The sequence below is a fragment of the Hyla sarda genome, chromosome 9 (assembly GCF_029499605.1).
Source record: "Hyla sarda isolate aHylSar1 chromosome 9, aHylSar1.hap1, whole genome shotgun sequence".
Lineage (NCBI taxonomy): Eukaryota > Metazoa > Chordata > Amphibia > Anura > Hylidae > Hyla > Hyla sarda.
Window position 1 is genome coordinate 186,335,327 of NC_079197.1, and position 22,746 is coordinate 186,358,072.

General features: G+C 47.5%; 1 protein-coding gene across 1 annotated transcript in view; it reads right to left on the reverse strand.

The window, feature by feature from the left end:
• Nucleotides 1–22,746, reverse strand: part of TNMD (tenomodulin) — a 156,641-nt gene that overhangs the window by 95,586 nt on the left and 38,309 nt on the right. The window contains exon 3 of the mRNA XM_056539352.1: nucleotides 3,176–3,316. Coding sequence (XP_056395327.1) covers nucleotides 3,176–3,316 — 141 coding nt within the window. The remainder of the gene's footprint in view (nucleotides 1–3,175; nucleotides 3,317–22,746) is intronic.

Sequence of the window (22,746 nt, forward strand, 5' to 3'; positions counted from 1 at the left end):
TACAGAGCAGGAGCAAATCCCCATAGCAAACCTCTCCTGCTGTGGACAGTTCCTGACATGGACAGAGGTGGCAGCAGAGAGCACTGTGGTCAGACTGGAAAGAACCACACAACTTGTGGAGCATACAGCAGCTGATAAGTACTGGAAGGATTAAGTTTTTTTTTTTTTTTTATAGAAATTGTTTAACTTTCTGGCACCCAAAGTACCCCTTTTACACTTGGGATTTCCCCCAGTGCCTGCAGTGTCATGCTCTGTCCTCTTTCTTGTTGTTGGGGGTTGCTGACTGCGGGTCAGCTAAGTGCCAGTCGCGTCAATTTCCCACCTCGGAAAATGATTGGCCGTGCGGCCATGTGACCTATTGGGCTCCGGCACTCGTCCAATCACTGACCGTGACGGGACATTGCTGCATCCGGCAATCAGCCGAGCAGAAAAGTCTGATGCGTCGACCGGCATCATCAAAAATTTGTAAAAAGTTATGTCTAACATAAAAACTTGATTTAAACAATAATTTGTTTTCCGATGCCCATTGCCTTTTTCCGTTGGGAAAAATAATTATAAATGAATCAAGTTGCTCCAGAAAGTTAAACAGATTTGTAAATTACTTCTATTAAAAAATCTTAACCCTTCCAGTACTTATTATCTGCTGCATGCTCCACAGGAAGCTCTTTTCTTTTTGAATTTTCTTTCTGTCTGACCACAGTACTCTATGTGGACACCACTGTTCATGTCAGGAACTGTCCCGAGCAGGAGAGGTTTGCTATGGGGATTTGCTCTTCCTCTGGACAGTTCCTAAAATGTACAGAGGTTTCAGCAGAGAGCACTGTGGTCAGACAGAAAGGAAATTTAAAAAGAAAAGAACTTCATGTGGAACATAGAGCAGCTGAGAAGTACTGGAAGAGTTAAGATTTTTTTATAGAAATAATTTACATATCTGTTTAACTTTCTTTAGCCAGTTGATTTAAAAAAAGAGAAGAGAAGGTGCAGTGTGAGAGGGGGCAAAATAAAAAGTATTTAAGAGATGAAACACATAAGTGACAATCTGTGAGAGAGGGGGCACAAAAAGCAGTCTGTGAGAGAGGGGGCACAAAAAGCAGTCTGTGAGAGAGGGGGCACAAAAAGCAGTCTGTGAGAGAGGGGGCACAAAAAGCAGTCTGTGAGAGAGGGGGCACAAAAAGCAGTCTGTGAGAGAGGGGGCACAAAAAGCAGTCTGTGAGAGAGGGGGCACAAAAAGCAGTCTGTGAGAGAGGGGGCACAAAAAGCAGTCTGTGAGAGAGGGAGCACAAAAAGCAATCTGTGAGAGAGGGAGCGCAAAAAGCAATCTGTGAGAGGGGGCACAAAAAGCAGTCTGCGAGAGAGGGGGCACAAAAAGCAGTCTGTGAGACAGGGGGCACAAAAAGCAGTCTGTGAGAGAGGGGGCACAAAAAGCAATCTGTGAGAGGGGGGCACAAAAAGCAATCTGTGAGAGAGGGGGCACAAAAAGCAGTCTGTGAGAGAGGGGGCACAAAAAGCAGTCTGCGAGAGAGGGGGCACAAAAAGCAGTCTGTGAGACAGGGGGCACAAAAAGCAGTCTGTGAGAGAGGGGGCACAAAAAGCAATCTGTGAGAGGGGGGCACAAAAAGCAATCTGTGAGAGAGGGGGCACAAAAAGCAATCTGTGAGAGGGGGGCACAAAAAGCAATCTGTGAGAGAGGGAGCACAAAAAGCAATCTGTGAGGGGGGGCACAAAAAGCAGTCTGTCAGAGAGGGAGCACAGAAAGCAGTCTGTGAGAGAGGGGGCACAAAAAGCAGTCTGTGAGAGGGGGGCACAAAAAGCAGTCTCTCAGAGAGGGAGCACAGAAAGCAATCTGTGAGAGGGGGACATGAGGACAGAAGGAAACAGGGAGGATAGTGAGTGGGGGAGCATTATATGAGGAGTGATCATAAGGAGCTGTCTGAAAGAGATATGGGGGAACAGACAACAGTCTGTGTGGAAGTGGGCATAAGGAGCAGTCTGTGAGAGGGGGGTATGGATTGCAATTTGTGTCCATTCTAGTTTCAACCTTAATATATGAGGATTATGATAGAGTTAGGAGGAGTGCAAGTAACATTAAAGAGGTATTCCAGGAAAAAAACTTGTTTTATTTTTTTTATATCAACTGGCTCCAGAAAGTTAAACAGATTAGTAAATTACTTCAATGAAAAGATCCTAATCCTTTCAGTATTTATCAGCTGCCGAAGTTGAGTTGTTTTTGGATGTCTGACCACAGTGCTCTCTGCTGACACCTCTGTCTGTCTCAGGAACTGTCCAGAGTAGAAGCAAATCCCCATAGAAAACCTCTCCTGCTCCGGACAGTTCCTGAGACAGACAGAGGTGTCAGCAGAGAGCACTGTGGTCAGACAGAAAAGAACAACTCAACTTCAGCAGCTGGTAAATACTGAAAGGATTAGGATCTTTTAATAGAAGTAATCTACAAATCTGTTTAACTTTCTGGAGCCAGTTGACATATATATATATATGTATATATATATATATATATATATATATATATATATATATATATATAGTTTTTTCCTTGAATCCCCCTTTAAGCCTTCTCTCTTCCCTAGACTACGAAGAATACTGATATTAACCCCTTGATTTCCCATAGATGACCCGAGATACTGACAAAAAGCCCTTTGCTACCGTTCCCCCCCCCCACCCCCGGCTTTGACCCCAGGGGAGTTACCATAAAACCCCTGGCTATCCTGGATGACTATGGCAAATGAAAGGGTTAAACTCTGACCAGAGCATTTACCGAATAGCATTTCCAACTGAACGGTTCTATACTAAATGACACAATGTATCAAAGCATCCGCCACTTATTATCCGCCGATTGTTCTGCGCCGGGCTCATTTTTGTTCTGCAGATCTTTACGTCCTGTTCTGTGAAGTATTTGGATGATGGGAAACATTTGCGCGGTATCAATGCAAAATTTGTTTTTCATCAATAAAACAGAAAAAAAAAGCAGAATGAGAAATTCAATGGTAACTTTTATCATTAATGCGCCGGCAAAATATCGACTCAGAGGCCATTTTGCATCGACGGCGCATTTTTCTTAAACAACTCGGGTGATTTTCTTTTAAGATTTTTTGTTTTATGGGAAAAGAGAAAGGAAAAAAAAATCTATGGGAAGGAAAGAAGTGTGAACGGGACGCACGTGTTTGAAGTCGTGGATCTCCACCGCCGTATCCGAGCCGTTCTCCGTCCAGAAAATCTCCATTCTGTTCCGTGGATCAATCTCCATCAGGACAGTCGTCTTCTCGCCGTCGCTGAAGAATTTGTATTCCGCGTCGTAGACCTGCGGAGAGACAAAAGGGAAGAGACCGGGGAATAATAATGGAGGACAATATTGTTTTATGGAGCCATTTTGAAATGCAATTTCAGCCGCGGTAATAAAAGCTGCCGAGGACTTTTATATTACAAATCAAATGTTTTCTGCCGCTTCACCGGATCGTTAGAAACGGGAGGGATTCCTGATGATGGCGCTAATGGCTGCCGGGTAAGAGCAATAGGGGCCGCCAGGGGCCCAGACCTGACCGGCATCATCATTACTGGTCATGTGACCTCGAGAGATGAGAGGGGGACATAGTGCAGGGGATCGGTGTAGTGCAGGGGTCTCCACCAATATCTTGAGATCTGGGCAGGCTGGAGGTTTTAGTTTTGCAACAACTGGAGGTTCCACAGTTTGGAGCCCACTGGTGAAGCGGCATGAACCAAAACCTCCAGCAGTTAAGAAACTACAACTTCCAGCATGCCTGGACAGCAAATGGCTGTATGACACTTATATATGCCCTGTATGGCACTTATATATGCACTGTATGGCACTTATATATGCACTGTACTACACTTATATATGCACTGTATGACACTTATATATGCCCTGTATGACACTTATATATGCACTGTATGGCACTTATATATGCACTGTATGACACTTATATATGCACTGTATGGCACTTATATATGCACTGTATGACACTTATATATGCACTGTATGACACTTATATATGCACTGTATGGCACTTATATATGCCCTGTATGACACTGATATATGCACTGTATGACACTTATATATGCACTGTATGGCACTTATATATGCACTGTATGACACTTATATATGCACTGTATGGCACTTATATATGCACTGTACTACACTTATATATGCACTGTATGACACTTATATATGCACTGTATGGCACTTATATACGCACTGTATGACACTTATATATGCACTGTATGACACTTATATATGCACTGTATGACACTTATATATGCACTGTATGGCACTTATATATGCCCTGTATGACACTTATATATGCACTGTATGGCACTTATATATGCACTGTATGGCACTTATATATGCACTGTATGGCACTTATATATGCACTGTATGACACTTATATACGCACTGTATGACACTTATATACGCACTGTATGACACTTATATATGCACTGTATGACACATATATGCACTGTATGACACTTATATACGCACTGTATGACACTTATATACGCACTGTATGACACTTATATATGCACTGTATGACACATATACGCACTGTATGGCACTTATATATATGCACTGTATGACACTTATATATGCACTGTATGACACTTATATATGCACTGTATGACACTTATATATGCACTGTATGACACTTATATATGCACTGTATGGCACTTATATATGCACTGTATGGCACTTATATATGCACTGTATGACACTTATATACGCACTGTATGACACTTATATACACACTGTATGACACTTATATATGCACTGTATGGCACCTATATATGCCCTGTATGGCACGTATATATGCACTGTATGACACTTATATATGCACTGTATGACACATATATGCACTGTATGGCACTTATATATGCACTGTATGGCACTTATATACGCACTGTATGACACTTATATATGCACTGTATGACACTTATATACGCACTGTATGGCCCTTATATATGCACTGCATGACACTTATATATGCAGTGTATGGCACTTATATATGCACTGTATGGCACTTATATATGCACTGTATGGCACTTATATATGCACTGTATGACACTTATAAATGCCCTGTATGACACTTATATATGCACTGTATGACACTTATATATGCACTGTATGACACTTATATATGCACTGTATGGCACTTATATATGCACTGTATGACACTTATATATGCACTGTATGACACTTATATATGCACTGTATGACACTTATATATGCACTGTATGACACTTATATATGCACTGTATGGCACTTATATATGCACTGTATGACACTTATATATGCACTGTATGACACTTATATATGCACTGTATGGCACTTATATATGTAGTGTATGGCACTTATATATGCACTGTATGGCACTTATATATGCACTGTATGACACGTATATATGCACTGTATGGCACTATATGTACACTATATGGCGCTATGTATACATTGTATGGCACTATGGGTGCACTATATGGCACTATGTATACATTGTATGGCACTATGTGTACACTATATGGCGCTATGTATACACTGTATGGTACTATGTGTACACTATATGGCGCTATGTATACATTGTATGGCACTATGGGTGCACTTTATGGCGCTATGTATACATTGTATGGCACTATGTGTACACTATATGGCGCTATGTATACATTGTATGGCCCTATGGGTGCACTATATGGCACTATGTATACATTGTATGGCACTATGTGTACACTATATGGCGCTATGTATACACTGTATGGTACTATGTGCACACTATATGGTGCTATGTATACATTTTTTGGCACTATGGGTGCACTATATGGCGCTATGTGTGCATTGTATGACATTTATAAATCCCCTGTATGACACTTATATATGCACTATGTGTACACTATATGGCACTATGTATACATTGTATGGCACTATGGGTGCACTATATGGCGCTATGTATACATTGTATGGCACTATGTGTACACTATATGGCGCTATGTATACATTGTATGGCACTATGGGTGCACTATATGGCGTTATGTATACATTGTATGGCACTATGTGTACACTATATGGCGCTATGTATACATTGTATGGCACTATGGGTGCACTATATGGCGCTATGTATACACTGTATGGCACTATGTGTACACTATATGGCGCTATGTATACATTGTATGGCACTATGGGTGCACTATATGGCACTATGTGGGCACCTCCTTGATATAACATATCAGAAATATCTCAATCTCTCCCCCATGTGTCACGTGAGCTGGTGACGGTGCGAGCAGATGTTCAGCCGGTGACCGCTGCCAGGAACATACTGTAGTGACAGAAGAGAATCCATCTAAAAAGACTCCCAATGTACGGAGCGGAGATCAATCAGCCGATCAGAGGACGCCGCGTGGGCCCGTGTTATTAAATAATGGGATTTTGGCAGCTGCTTTTATTTGCTTTTTAAAAATCCGAGTTCAGAAGAAACACGAATAACGGCGCGTAAAAAAAAAAACGCTTGATGCAACAAAGGAGGCGGCGCGCTGTGATCTCCGCTGAGTCTGCGCAATTATCTTTCATTGCTGAACTTTTTGGCGCAGGGTCGGCCCTTTATGGAAACCTCCATGATGACCTTTCCCGTATTACTCAGTCCGCCCAGTTTTCCTCTTGTAAGAGCAGAAGTTTGTGCTCCAGAGCTGCTTTTCCATGAACTACAATAACCAGCATGCCAGCCAATCAATGGGCACGTCCATTACTACTGGCATCGCCCTGACTGGCAGGGGACAACATCTTTAATGCAGGAAGGACATTGGCTTCAAGTATTTCACAACCAATGTGCCTCCAGCTGTTGCAAAACTACAACTCCCAGCATTCCTAGACATCCGTTGGCTGTCAGGGCATGCTGGGAGTTGTAGTTTTGCAAATGCTGGTTGGAAACACTGACTTGGGGGTGGAAAACAATTTATTTTAAATCAACTAGTGCCAGAAAGTTTTACAGATTTGTAAATTACTTCTATAAAACAATCTTAGCAGCTGTATGCTCCACAGGAACTTCTTTTCTTTTTGAATTTCTTGTCTGACCACAGTGCTCTCTGCTGTCACCTCCCACAGTGCTCTCTGCTGTCACCTCTGTCCATGTTAGGAACTGTCCAGACCAGGAGACATTTGCTATGGGGATTTTCTCCTGCTCTGGACAGTTCCTAAAATGGACAGAGGTGTCAGCAGAGAGCACTATGGTCAGACATAAAGAAATTAAAAAAGAAAAGAACTTTCTCTGTAGTATACAGCATCTAATAAGTACTAGAAGGGTTGAGATTTTTTAATAGAAGTCGTTTACAAATCAGTTTAAAGGGTATCTCTCATCAAATAAACTTTTGATATATTTTAGATTAATGAATGTTGAATAACTTTCCAATAGCATGTTAATGAAAAATATGCTTCTTTCTATTGTATTTTTCCCGATCAGTCCTGTCAGCATTTCTGACTCATGCTGGAGTCCTAAACACTCAGAGCTGCCAGCCTGCTTTGTTCACAGCCAAACAGGCAGCTCTGAGTGTTCTCCTTTGTGAACAAAGCAGACTGGCAGCTCGTAGTGTTTAGGACTCCAGCATGAGTCTGAAATGCTTGCTGCCAGGACTGGTAGGGAGACCCCTAGTGGTCATTTCTTCAAAGTGGAAAATGAAATAGAAAGAAGCAGATTTTTTAATAACATGCAATTGTAAAGTTATTCTGCATACATTAATCTATAATATATGAAAAGTTTTTTTTGATGAGAGGTACCCTTTAACTTTCTGGCTCCAGTTGATTTAAAATAAATAGTTTTCCACCATAGTACTCCTTTAACCCCTTAAGGACTTAAAGGAGCACTTTCGTTTTTTCCTCCTTACCTTTAAAAAATCATAACCCTTTCAATTTTCCACCTAAAAATCCATATTATGGCTTATTTTTTGCGTCGCCAATTCTACTTTGCAGTGACATTAGTCATTTTACCAAAAAATGCACGGCGAAACGGAAAAAAAATCATTGTGCGACAAAATCGAAAAAAGAAACGCCATTTTGTAACTTTTGGGGGCTTCCGTTTCTACGCAGTGCATATTTCGGTAAAAATTACACCTTATCATTATTCTGTAGGTCCATACGGTTAAAATGATACCCTACTTATATAGGTTTGATTTTGTCGCACTTCTGGAAAAAATCATAACTATATGCAGGAAAATTTATACGTGTTACGCCGAGCGCTCCGGGTCCCCGCTCCTCCCCAGAGCGCTCGCTACATCCTCGCTACTTCAGCGCCCCGGTCAGATCCACTGACCGGGTGCGCTGCGATACCGCCTCCAGCCGGGATGCGATTTGCGATGCGGGTGGCGCCCGCTCGCGATGCGCACCCCGGCTCCCGTACCTGACTCGCTCTCCGTCTGTCCTGTCCCGGCGCACGCGGCCCCGCTCCCTAGGGCGCGCGCGCGCCGGGTCTCTGCGATTTAAAGGGCCACTGCGCCGCTGATTGGCGCAGTGGTTCTAATTAGTGTGTTCACCTGTGCACTCCCTATGTATACCTCACTTCCCCTGCACTCCCTCGCCGGATCTTGTTGCCATTGTGCCAGTGAAAGCGTTTCCTTGTGTGTTCCTAGCCTGTGTTCCAGACCTCCTGCCGTTGCCCCTGACTACGATCCTTGCTGCCTGCCCCGACCTTCTGCTACATCCGACCTTGCTCTTGTCTACTCCCTTGTACCGCGCCTATCTTCAGCAGTCAGAGAGGTTGAGCCGTTGCTAGTGGATACGACCTGGTTACTACCGCCGCTGCAAGACCATCCCGCTTTGCGGCGGGCTCTGGTGAATACCAGTAGTGACTTAGAACCGGTCCACTAGCACGGTCCACGCCAATCCCTCTCTGGCACAGAGGATCCACCTCCTGCCAGCCGGCATCGTGACAATACGTTTAAAAATGTCATCTTCTGACCCCTATAACTTTTTTATTTTTCCACGTACGGGGCGGTATGAGGACTCATTTTTTGCGCCGTGATCTGAAGTTTTTATTGGTATGATTTTTGTTTTGATCTGACTTTTTGATCATTTTTTATTCATTTTTTAATGTTATAAAAAGTTACCAAAATACGCTTTTTTTGACCTTTATTAACACTTTTTTTTTACTTTTTTTTTGCAGTGTTATAGGTCCCATAGGGACCTATAACACTGCACACACTGATCTCCTATGCTGATCACTGGCGTGTATTAACACGCCTGTGATCAGCATTATCGACGCTTGACTGCTCCTGCCTGGATCTCAGGCACGGAGCAGTCATTCGTCGATCGGACACCGAGGAGGCAGGTAAGAGCCCTCCCGGTGTCCGATCAGCTGTTCGGGACGCCGCAATTTCACCGCGGCGGTCCCGAACAGCCCGACTGAGCAGCCGGGATACTTTCAGTTTCACTTTAGAAGCGGCGGTCAGCTTTGACCGCCGCTTCTAAAGGGTTAATACCGCACATCGCCGCGATCGGCGATGTGTGGTATTAGCCGCGGGTCCCGGCCGTTGATTAGCGCCGGGACCCACGCGATATAATGCGGGATCTCGGCGCGATCCCGCTTCATATCGCGGGAGCCGGCGCAGGACGTAAATATACGTCCTGCGTCGTTAAGGGGTTAAAATGTGAACACAGATGAAGCAGAGTTCATTTTGTCCTCTGCCCAGAAAGTTATCAAACAGATGAATAACAAATGTAAAGTCCTACTCACCTGTCCCCGCTGCTCCCGATGGTGTCCCCGGGCCTCCGCTGGGCTCTCCTAGTCCTCTTCGGTACTCTGCTGGGCTCTGCTGGGCTCTGCTGGGCTCTCCTGGCTTCTCCGAACCTCCGTTGTCTGCCGCAAGGCCTTACTGGGCCTCCGTAGCGATGTCATCACGCCGTTCCTATTGGATGATGGGACGGTGTGCGCGACAGCATCAGAGGGAGACCCGTATGAAGGCCCTGGACCAGCCCAGGACCCACCAGAGGAAGGCCCGGAGCAGCGCGGAAAGGTGAGTGAACCTGCCCGGGCTGCTTTAACTGCTATCCGGCAGCAGCTTAAGCATTACGCGCTGCCGAATAGCAGTTGATGCATGGCCCCGACATTCGGTATACTGATAATGAATGTATTCCTTAACTGTATATTCATATGCTTTTTCGGGATTTTGTAATTTTTTTTTCGTGCATTCTTTTCGTAACGAACATCCGAAAACGGGAAAATTTGTTTTGCTCCGTGTTCGTTACGAAATGAATTGCACATGTCTATCAGTTAAAGGGGGAAAGGGAAGGCATCACATCGAGTTAGAGGAGCTAATTGACTTAGCAGCACAGAGTACAGGTGAAACATACTGACCTATGGTAGATAGCAGGCTGAGGTATATATAGTAGAGGCAGCAACTTCCTCCAGCAGTATAGAGTATACAGGAGAGGAGTGTGCTGATCATGTGGTGGTCACAGGGTGAGAGTTATGGAGTGGAGGAGCAGGGTCCACAGCAGTACAGAGTATACAGGAGAGGAGTGTGCTGGTCATGTGGAGGACACAGGGTGAGAGTTATATAGTGGAGGAGCAGAGTCCACAAGAGTACAGAGTATAGAGGAGAGGAGTGTGCTGATCATGTGGAGGTCACAGGGTGAGAGTTATATAGTAGAGAAGCAGAGTCCACAGCAGTACAGAGTATACAGGAGAGGAGTGTGCTGATCATGTGGTGGTCACAGGGTGAGAGTTATATAGTAGAGGAGCAGAGTCCACAGCAGTACAGAGTATACAGGAGAGGAGTGTGCTGATCATGTGGAGGTCACCAGGTGAGAGTTATATAGTGGAGGAGCAGAGTCCACAGCAGTACAGAGTATTTCAGGAGAGGAGTGTGCTGATCATGTGGAGGTCACCGGGTGAGAGTTATATAGTGGAGGAGCAGGGTCCACAGCAGTACAGAGTATACAGGAGAGGAGTGTGCTGATCATGTGGTGGTCACAGGGTGATAGTTATATAGTGGAGGAGCAGGGTCCACCGTAGTACAGAGTATTTCAGGAGAGGAGTGTGCTGATCATGTGGAGGTCACAGGGTGAGAGTTATATAGTGGAGGAGCAGAGTCCACAGCAGTACAGAGTATTTCAGGAGAGGAGTGTGCTGATCATGTGGAGGTCACAGGGTGAGAGTTATATAGTGGAGGAGCAGAGTCCACAGCAGTACAGAGTATTTCAGTAGAGGAGTGTACTGATCACGCGGAGGTCACAGGGTTAGAGTTATATAGTGGAGGAGCAGGGTCCAAAGCAGTACAGAGTATACAGGAGAGGAGTGTACTGATCATGTGGGGGTCACAGGGTGAGAGTATTATAGTGGAGGAGCAGGGTCCACAGCAGTACAGAGTATACAGGAGAGGAGTGTGCTGATCATGTGGTGGTCACAGGGTGAGAGTATTATAGTGGAGGAGCAGAGTCCACAGCAGTACAGAGTACTTCAGGAGAGGAGTGTGCTGGTCATGTGGAGGTCACAGGATGAGAGTTATATAGTGGAGGAGCAGGGTCCACAGCAGTACAGAGTATACAGGAGAGGAGTGTGCTGATCATGTGGTGGTCACAGGGTGAGAGTATTATAGTGGAGGAGCAGAGTCCACAGCAGTACAGAGTATTTCAGGAGAGGAGTGTGCTGGTCATGTGGAGGTCACAGGATGAGAGTTATATAGTGGAGGAGCAGGGTCCACAGCAGTACAGAGTACTTCAGGAGAGGAGTGTGCTGGTCATGTGGAGGTCACAGGGTGAGCGTTATATAGCAGATGAGCAGGGTCCACAGCAGCACAGAGTATTTCAGGAGTGCGCCAATAGTTGAAGGGTAAGGATTGAGATCACTTATTGAGGAGCACTTCATGTTGGGGAATTATTATTCCATCCTTTTCTGCTTTCTTCATATTTAACCATCTGATCCGACACTATGATTTATGGGAGAAATTAAATTAGAAACCTTAAAGCCGTAGGCGCCGCTTATTAAGTGTATAAGGCGTCTCCAGAGTGTTCTCCGGTTACTGTGACGCTTATCAAGAATCAATAAGTGGCTGCAGGATGACGGCTCAGACTCCTAATGTTCCTGCCTGATTGTCAGACCCCCATGAGCTATGCAGGGACAGGTGAATGGGGGGGGGGGGGGGGTCAGGGGAGACTGTAGGACAGGGGGGAGACTATAGGACAGGGGGGAGACTATAGGACAGGGGGGAGACTATAGGACAGGGGGAGACTATAGGACAGGGGGAGACTATAGGATAGGGGGAGACTATAGGACAGGGGGAGACTATAGGACAGGGGGAGACTATAGGACAGGAGGAGACTATAGGACGGGGGGGAGACTATAGGATAGGGGGAGACTATAGGACAGGGGGAGACTATAGGACAGGAGGAAACTATAGGACGGGGGGGAGACTATAGGATAGGGGGAGACTATAGGACAGGAGGAGACTATAGGGCAGGGGGGAGACTATAGGATAGGGGGAGACTATAGGATGGGAGGAGACTATAGGACAGGGGGAAAACTATAAGACGGGAGGGGACTATAGGACAGGAGGGAGACTATAGGGCAGGGGGGAGACTATAGGAGAGGAGGGAGACTATTGGACAGGGGGGGAGACTATAGGACAGGAGGAAACTATGGGACAGGGGGGAGACTATAGGACAGGGGGAAGACTATAGGACGGGAGGAGACTATAGGACAGGGGGGAGACTATAGGACAGGGGGGAGACTATAGGAAAGGGGGGAGACTATAGGACAGGGGGTGAGACTATAGGAGAGGAGGGAGACTATAGGACAGGAGGGAGACTATAGGACAGGAGGGAGACTATAGGACAGGAGGGAGACTATAGGACAGGGGGAGACTATGGGACAGGAGGAGACTATGGGACAGGGGGGAGATGATAGGACAGGGGGAAGACTATAGGACGGGAGGAGACTATAGGACAGGGGGGAGACTATAGGACAGGGGGGAGACTATAGGAAAGGGGGGAGACTATAGGACAGGGGGGGAGACTATAGGAGAGGAGGGAGACTATAGGACAGGAGGGAGACTATAGGACAGGAGGGAGACTATAGGACAGGAGGGAGACTATAGGACAGGGGGAGACTATGGGACAGGAGGAGACTATGGGACAGGGGGGAGATGATAGGACAGGGGGAAGACTATAGGACGGGAGGAGACTATAGGACAGGGGGGAGACTATAGGACAGGGGGGAGACTATAGGACAGGGGGGGAGACTATAGGAGAGGAGGGAGACTATAGGACAGGAGGGAGACTATAGGACAGGAGGGAGACTATAGGACAGGAGGGAGACTATAGGACAGGGGGAGACTATGGGACAGGAGGAGACTATGGGACAGGGGGGAGATGATAGGACAGGGGGGAGACTATAGGACAGGAGGAGACTATGGGACAGGGGAGAGATGATAGGACAGGGGGGAGACTATTGGACAGGGGGGAGATTATAGGACAGGGGGGAGACTATTGGACAGGGGGAGACTATAGGACAGGGGGAGACTATAGGACAGGAGGAGACTATAGGACGGGGGGGAGACTATAGGATAGGGGGAGACTATAGGACAGGGGGAGACTATAGGACGGGGGGGAGACTATAGGATAGGGGGAGACTATAGGACAGGGGGAGACTATAGGACAGGAGGAGACTATAGGGCAGGGGGGAGACTATAGGATAGGGGGAGACTATAGGACGGGAGGAGACTATAGGACAGGGGGAAAACTATAAGACGGGAGGGGACTATAGAACAGGAGGGAGACTATAGGGCAGGGGGGAGACTATAGGAGAGGAGGGAGACTATTGGACAGGGGGGAGACTATGGGACAGGGGGGAGACTATAGGACAGGGGGAAGACTATAGGACGGGAGGAGACTATAGGACAGGGGGGAGACTATAGAACAGGGGGAAGACTATAGGACGGGAGGAGACTATAGGACGGGAGGAGACTATAGGACAGGGGGGAGACTATAGGAAAGGGGGGAGACTATAGGACAGGGGGGGAGACTATAGGAGAGGAGGGAGACTATAGGACAGGAGGGAGACTATAGGACAGGGGGAGACTATAGGACAGGAGGAGACTATGGGACAGGAGGAGACTATGGGACAGGGGGGAGATGATAGGACAGGGGGGAGACTATAGGACAGGAGGAGACTATGGGACAGGGGAGAGATGATAGGACAGGGGGGAGACTATTGGACAGGGGGGAGATTATAGGACAGGGGGGAGACTATTGGACAGGGGGAGACTATAGGACAGGGGGGAGGAGGAGACTATAGGACAGGAGGAGACTTTAGGACAGGGGGGAGACTATATAGGACAGGGGGGTGGAGGAGACTATAGGACTGGGGGACACTATAGGACAGGGGGGGGAGACTATAGAACAGGGGGGAGGAGGAGACTATAGGACAGGGGGGAGACTATATGACCGGGGGAGACTATAGGACAGGAGGAGACTATAGGCCGGGGGTGGGGAGGAGACTAGAAGACCGGGGGAGACTATAGGACAGGGGGAGACTATAGGACAGGAGGAGACTATAGGCTGGGGGAGACTATAGGACAGCAGGAGACTATAGGACAGGAGGGAGACTATAGGACAGGAGGAGACTATAGGAAAGGGGGGAGACTATAGGACAGGAGGAGACTATAGGCCGGGGGTGAGGAGGAGACTAGAAGACCGGGGGAGACTATAGGACAGGGGGAGACTATAGGACAGGAGGAGACTATAGGACAGGAGGGAGACTATAGGAAAGGGGGGAGACTATAGGACAGGAGGAGACTATAGGACAGGGGGAGACTATAGGACAGGAGGAGACTATAGGACAGGAGGGAGACTATAGGACAGGAGGAGACTATAGGAAAGGGGGAGACTATAGGACAGGAGGAGACTATAGGACAGGAGGGAGACTATAGGACAGGAGGAGACTATAGGAAAGGGGGGAGACTATAGGACAGGGGGAGACTATAGGACAGGGGGAGACTATAGGACAGGGGGAGACTATAGGACAGGGGGAGACTATAGGACAGGAGGAGACTATAGGACAGGAGGGAGACTATAGGACAGGAGGAGACTATAGGAAAGGGGGGAGACTATAGGACAGGAGGAGACTATAGGCCGGGGGTGAGGAGGAGACTAGAAGACTGGGGGAGACTATAGGACAGGGGGAGACTATAGGACAGGAGGAGACTATAGGACAGGAGGGAGACTATAGGACAGGAGGGAGACTATAGGACAGGAGGAGACTATAGGGCAGGGGGGAGAATATAGGCCGGGGGTGGGGAGGAGACTATAAGACCGGGGGAGACTATAGGACAGGGGGAGACTATAGGACAGGAGGAGACTATAGGATGGGGCCCCCTTCTTCCCCATCTTGAACCTGTCACTGACGTTACGACACCAATCAGGTTTTCTTACTTTCTCATATACTTTGGGTGTCAATACCTCAACATTGTAAAAACAAAACAAAAAAAAAACAACCTACAAATGTACTGCACATACCCTGCCTGCTTACTTGTTACAATGTATCAAAGCAAATCAGTTATTTTGTTTTGTTTACTGTGTATTTTTTGTTGTGACCGGTGAACTCCCGGAGAGGCTGGAGCTTCACCAACCAAAAACCCATCATAAAACACAACAAAACTGTTACTTTGTTATTTACTTCATCAAATGGTTGACACAGTAAAGCTTTATAATAAGCCAAAAAGATAAACAACAACAAACAGGAATACACAGATACCCAGGGACAGCAGAAAAGGAAAGGGCAGACGGACACCAGCAGCTAATAAAAATGGTGGACACGCTTTAAAGGGGTACTCCAGTGGAAAACTTTTTTTTTTATCAACTGGTGCCAGAAAGTTAAACAGATTTGTAAATTATGTATGAAAAGAATGGAGGACGGCACTCACCCAAGATGGTAGCTTCAAAACAGTTCTTTATTGCATGAACACGGTGGCGGTGTCAGACAGGTGAATGGACAGGAACGCCGAGGGCCTCAGTCTGCCTGTCCATTCACCTGTCTGACACCGCCATCGTGTTCACACAATAACTGTTTTGAAACTACCATCTTGGGTGAGTGCCGTCCTCCATTCTTTTCATACATATTGGAATTGTCTGGTGTCTTTGGACTGAGCACCACAGAGATTTGGACTTTTGCTTATATTATTCACCTGTTGCTGATAAACTTGCCGTATACACAGCAGTGCCGGATTCTGTATCTATATTCCGTTAGATTTGTAAATTACTTCTATTAAAAAATCTTACTCCTTCCAGTACTTATTAGCTGTCGAATACTACAGAGGAAATGCTTTTCTTTTTGGAACACAGAGCTATCTGCTTACATCACGAGCACAGTGCTCTCTGCTGACACCTCTGTCCATTTTAGGAACTGTCCAGAGCAGCATATGCTTGCTATGGGGATTTTCTCCTACTCTGGACAGTTCTTAAAATGGACAGAGATGTCAGCAGAGAGCTCTGTGTTCCAAAAAGAAAACCATTTCCTCTGTAGTATCCAGCAGCTAATAAGTACTGGAATTTTTTTTCCACCTGAGTACCCTTTTAAGGTTCTGTAAGACATTCTAGAAACTTCTGTCCTAATAGACATGACTAGGGGAGATTCTAGCTGCTTGGTCCTCACCAACCTTACCCACCAAACCCCCATCCCATTCATTACAGACACAAGGGCCCTGATTTACTAAAATCCGAGTTTTCTTTCAGGAGTGTTTTAGATTTCACTCTTTTTCTGGGAGCTGATTTACTAATATGTCGCACGTGTCGGTTCATTTTCTGTCACATGTTTTTTTTTGTGTCGCACGGGAAAATGTATCGCACATACTCCGAGTTAAAAGAAAAACAAAAGGGTATAGAATACAGTGGTCCGTGGTCCCTCAACATACGATGGTGATCCGTTCCAAATGGACCATCGTTTGTTGAAACCATCGTATGTTGAGGGATCCGTGCAATGTAAAGTATAGGACAGTGGTCTACAAGCTGCGGGCCTCCAGATGTTGCAAAAATACAACACCCAGCATGCCCGGACAGCCGTTGGCTGTCCGGGCATGCTGGGAGTTGTAGTTTTGCAACATCTGGAGGTCCGCAGGTTGAAGACCACTGGTATTGGAGGTTATACTCATGTGTCCCACCACTCCGGACCATCACCGCTCTTCACCGCTGCCCTGGATGTCGCCTTCCATCGCAGTCGCCGCATCCCCGGGGTGTCCCCGATGCTCCGGCAAGGCCTCTGCTTCCCCGGCATCCTCGCTCTCTGTCCCCGCCATCACGTCGCTACGCACGCCGCTCCTATTGGATGACGGGGCGACGTGCGCAGCGACGTGATGACGATAGAGAGCGCCGACGATGCAGGGGATCCCGAAGAGGACGCACCGGAGCCCCGAGGACAGGTAAGTGATCGTCAGCGGACCACACGGGGCACCGTAAACAGCTATCCGGGGGCAGCTGAAGCAGTCTGCGCTGCAGGATAGCCGTTTATGCGATGACCCCGACATACAAAAGCATCGTATGTTGATGCTGCCTTCACCATGTGATGGACTCTGAGAGTGATCGTATGCTGAAATGATCGTATGTTGGGGCCATTGTAGGTAGGGGGGTCACTGTATATATATGGTATGTCGGGGCCATCGTAGGTCGGGGGGGGGTCACTGTACATATATGGTATGTCGGGGCCATCGTAGGTCGGGGGGGTCACTGTGTATATATGGTATGTCGGGGCCATCGTAGTTCGGGGGGGTCACTGTATATATATGGTATGTCGAGGCCATCGTAGGTCGGGGGGGGGGGTCACTGTACATATATGGTATGTCGGGGCCATCGTAGGTCGGGGGGTCACTGTGTATATATGGTATGTCGGGGCCATCGTAGGTCGGGGGTCACTGTATATGTATGGTATGTCGGGGCCATCGTAGGTCGGGGGGGGGGGGTCACTGTACATATATTGTATGTCGGGGCCATCGTAGGTCGGGGGGGTCACTGTGTATATATGGTATGTCGGGGCCATCGTAGGTCGGGGGGTCACTGTATATATATGGTATGTCGGGGCCATCGTAGGTCGGGGGTCACTGTATATGTATGGTATGTCGGGGCCATCGTAGGTCGGGGGGGGTCACTGTGTATATATGGTATGTCGGGGCCATCGTAGGTCGGGGGGTCACTATATATATGGTATGTCGGGGCCATCGTAGGTCGGGGGGGGGGTCACTGTACATATATGGTATGTCGGGGCCATCGTAGGTCGGGGGTCACTATATATATGGTATGTCGGGGCCATCGTAGGTCGGGGGGTCACTGTGTATATATGGTATGTCGGGGCCATCGTAGTTCGGGGGGGTCACTGTATATATATGGTATGTCGGGGCCATCGTAGGTCGGGGGGGTCACTGTATATATATGGTATGTCGGGGCCATCGTAGGTCGGGGGGTCACTGTATATATATGGTATGTCTGGGCCATCGTAGGTCGGGGGGTCACTGTATATATATGGTATGTCGGGGCCATCGTAGGTCGAGGCGTCACTGTATATATATGGCATGTCGGGGCCATCGTAGGTCGGGGGGTCACTGTATATATATGGTATGTCGGGGCCATCGTAGGTCGGGGGGTCACTGTAGAAATCATCAATTTAATGTAGGAGTTTAACCCCCCCCCCCCCCCCCCCCCCAACAAAACATATATATATACACACAAATTAAAGGCATATTTTAAAGTTTAAAATTCATTGCAGATTCTAAAAATCCTTGTGTAGAACTGTAAAACAATGGAAAAAAAGAAAAGAAAATAGTTTGAGTCCTCTCCACCACGTTAAGCTGCGCCTTTGCCAAAATCACTCGCTTTTTGTCGTTTTTACACGTCCTCTTTTACTCATCCTCTTGCATTTTTTGGTTAATTTCTTGTAATAAAAAAACACTCCGAGTGTTTTCAAAAGTGTAGGTTGTGCGGCAACAAATTTGGGCGCAGAATGGTGCGACAAAAATTTAGGCGCAGAAACCGAGAAAAAAAGTCGGTTGGACTTTAGTAAATCAGGGCCAAAATGTTGGTGCAAAGGCCACGGCAGCCGTATTTTATTCAACAGAACAACTAAAACATTGTAAGCACAACTTTGTATGAACATCATAAATTAATCTAAACAATCAAACTCCATTCTGGAACAATAATGGACTTAGCAGGAGAAGAACCCCGAGGCACCGTCCCCCTTCATGGTCTATTCACACGTACAGGATTCTGCGCAGATTGCAATGTAAACTGAATGAATGAACACAGCTTCAAATCCTGCGCATCAAATCTGCGCAGAATACTGTACGTGTGAATAGACCCTTAAAGGGGGACTCCGGCGCTAAGACATCTTATCCCCTATCCAAAGGATAATTATAAGATGCCTTACCGCGGGGGTGCTGCCGCTGGGGACCCCCGTGATCTTCCACGCCGCACCCTGTTAGAATCAGCCCCCGGAGTGAGCACGCTCCGGGTCTGATTACTAGCGATGACAGGGACGGAGCATAGTGACGTCATGGCTCCGCCCCCATGTGGCGTCACAGCTCCGCCCCCTCAATGCAAGCCTATGGAGGGGGCGTGACAGCTGTCTTAGCGTCGGAGTACCCCCGGACTGTGCACCATCCACGCCCACTTTTACACTCCATCAAGTCCACTGATGCCTCCAGATCCCTCTCCTGCCCCCGCTGCTGTGACAAAAATCATACAACAGGGCGGGAGGGTGGGAATCTTCTTCCTTGGCTAACGTGCCAACTGACTCCTCCCCCTCCCCTATAAATACCCAAATAGCTCCTCCTACTTCCCCCCCTTCTCCTCACTACATGACAACCCCCCCCATTAACCCCTTCCTACCTAGCTCATTATCCCTCTTGTCATGCGCCCCTGTGGTCCAAAATTCTCCCCTCCAGGGCTTTCTAGAAGAAGAGTCACGGGGAGATTTATATTGAGCAATCTCCTCGAGACCAAAAAGACGCCAAGACCATCAACTCCACCATGTGTGATACATAGAACCGGAGACACAGGAGTATACAGCATGGAGTGGAGTTGGTTCTATGGAGAAGGTTAATGACCCTACAATAATCCTACACAATAATGTGTAGAGAAAGAGTAAAGTGAAAGGCGGCTTCCAAGGCAACCAAAAAAGGCAACTAAAAGGGGGGGGGAATGTTTTCTAATCAACAGAAAGTTTATAAATTACTTCTATTTAAGGGCTCTCTGCTGCCACCTCTGTCCATGTCAGGTACTGTCCAGCAGGAGAGGTTTACTAAGGGGATTTGCTGCTGCTCTGGACAATTCCTGACATGGAGAGAGGTGTCAGCAGAGAGCACTGTGGTCAGACTGGAAAGAACTACACAACTTCCTGTGGAGCATACAGCAGCTGATAAGTACTGGAAGGATTAAGATGCTTATATAGAAGTAATTCACAAATTTGTAGAATTTCTTGTCATCATTTTTTTTTCCCACTAGAGTATCCCTTTAAAGAGAATCAGGTACCATAGAGAAAGGGAATAAAGAGCAACTTTAGGGGGGGGGGGGGGGACCAGATGAGGGACTGGAGAAGAAGACCACTTTAATGCAGGAGGAGAGTAGGGAGTGACCAGAAGGGAATCAACAGTGACTCAAAGAGAAGCCGAAGCACAAACATTCACAAGTAGACGCTAAACAATACGAGCCGCATAAGAGAACTAAACCAAGTGATGGAGAGAGTCCCGAGACGCCGGTGATAATGCAGAAGGGATTAAGTAATACGGGGGGCACGTACTACGCCACATAAACACAAAGATATAAGGTCTCCCGTAATGAGGGGGATCGGTAGGGTACAGAATAAATATAGTAACCACGGTAACACTAAGATTTTATTGACATTAATTCTACCGACCCAAGAAAAATTTGGGAAATCCCATTTAGGAAGATCCAACCTGATGGCTCCATAAAGAGGAGGAAGATTAGTTTTATAGAAAGTAGATAGAGGAGGAGTAAGAGGGACACTTGAAGGAGAAAGTTTGGAGGAAAAGTCTTAAAAACTAAATTCAAATCAATTAAAGGGGTACTCCAGGGGGGAAATAAAATCAACTGGTAGCAGAAAGTTCAAGTGAACCTGTCGCCAACAAACACTTTTGATGCAATGTAGATAATATCATTATATGTATATTTGTCCCAGCAGCTATTGCCTGTGTGTCTATGAGGAGTCCAAATAAAGCAAGTGAGGGCAGGAGAAGCGGGGCTCTGTGCAGGCTCCTGGCTTGTCAATCATCCTCATGTGTGAGCCGGGGTGTGTCATAGAGCCTCAGTGTACAGAGCCCTGCTTGTCCTCAGTGTACAGAGCCCCGCTTGTCCTCAGTGTACAGAGCCCTGCTAGTCCTCAGTGTACAGAGCACAGCTTGTCCTCAGTGTTCAGAGCCCTGCTTGTCCTCAGTGTACAGAGCCCTGATTGTCCTCGGTGTACAGAGCCCTGATTGTCCTCGGTGTACAGAGCCCTGCTTGTCCTCAGTGTACAGAGCCCCGCTTGTCCTCAGTGTACAGAGCCCCGCTTGTCCTCGGTGTACAGAGACCCGCTTGTCCTCGGTGTACAGAACCCTGCTTGTCCTCGGTGTACAGAGCCCCGCTAGTCCTCCGTGTACAGAGCCCAGCTTGTCCTCAGTGTACAGAGCCCCGCTTGTCCTCAGTGTACAGAGCCCCGCTTGTCCTCAGTGTACAGAGCCCCGCTTGTCCTCAGTGTACAGAGCCCTGCTAGTCCTCAGTGTACAGAGCCCTGCTTGTCCTCAGTGTACAGAGCCCTGCTAGTCCTCAGTGTACAGAGCCCTGCTAGTCCTCAGTGTACAGAGCCCCGCTTGTCCTCAGTGTACAGAGCCCTGCTGCTAGTCCTCAGTGTACAGAGCCCTGCTTGTCGTCAGTGTACAGAGCCCTGCTTGTCCTCAGTGTACAGAGCCCTGCTTGTCCTCAGTGTACAGAGCCCTGCTTGTCCTCAGTGTACAGAGCCCTGCTTGTCCTCAGTGTACAGAGCCCTGCTTGTCCTCAGTGTACAGAGCCCTGCTTGTCCTCAGTGTACAGAGCCCTGCTTGTCCTCGGTGTACAGAGCCCTGCTTGTCCTCGGTGTACAGAGCCCTGCTTGTCCTCGGTGTACAGAGCCCCGCTTGTCCTCGGTGTACAGAGCCCCGCTTGTCCTCGGTGTACAGAGCCCCGCTTGTCCTCGGTGTACAGAGCCCCGCTTGTCCTCGGTGTACAGAGCCCCGCTTGTCCTCGGTGTACAGAGCCCCGCTTGTCCTCGGTGTACAGAGCCCCGCTTGTCCTCAGTGTACAGAGCCTTGCTTGTCCTCGGTGTACAGAGCCCTGCTTGTCCTCGGTGTACAGAGCCCCGCTTGTCCTCGGTGTACAGAGCCCCGCTTGTCCTCGGTGTACAGAGCCCCGCTTGTCCTCAGTGTACAGAGCCCTGCTTGTCCTCAGTGTACAGAACCCTGCTTGTCCTCAGTGTACAGAACCCTGCATGTCCTCAGTGTACAGAGCCCTGCTTGTCCTCAGTGTACAGAACCCTGCTTGTCCTCGGTGTACAGAGCCCTGCTGTAGGGACAAAAATATACACATTTTTTAACCAATGTATAGTACAAAAATACATGTAATGGTATTATCCACATTATATAAAATGTTTTTGTTGATGACAGGTACACTTTAAACAGATTTGTAAATTACTTCTATTAAAAAAACTTAATCCTTCCAGTACTTATCAGCTGCTG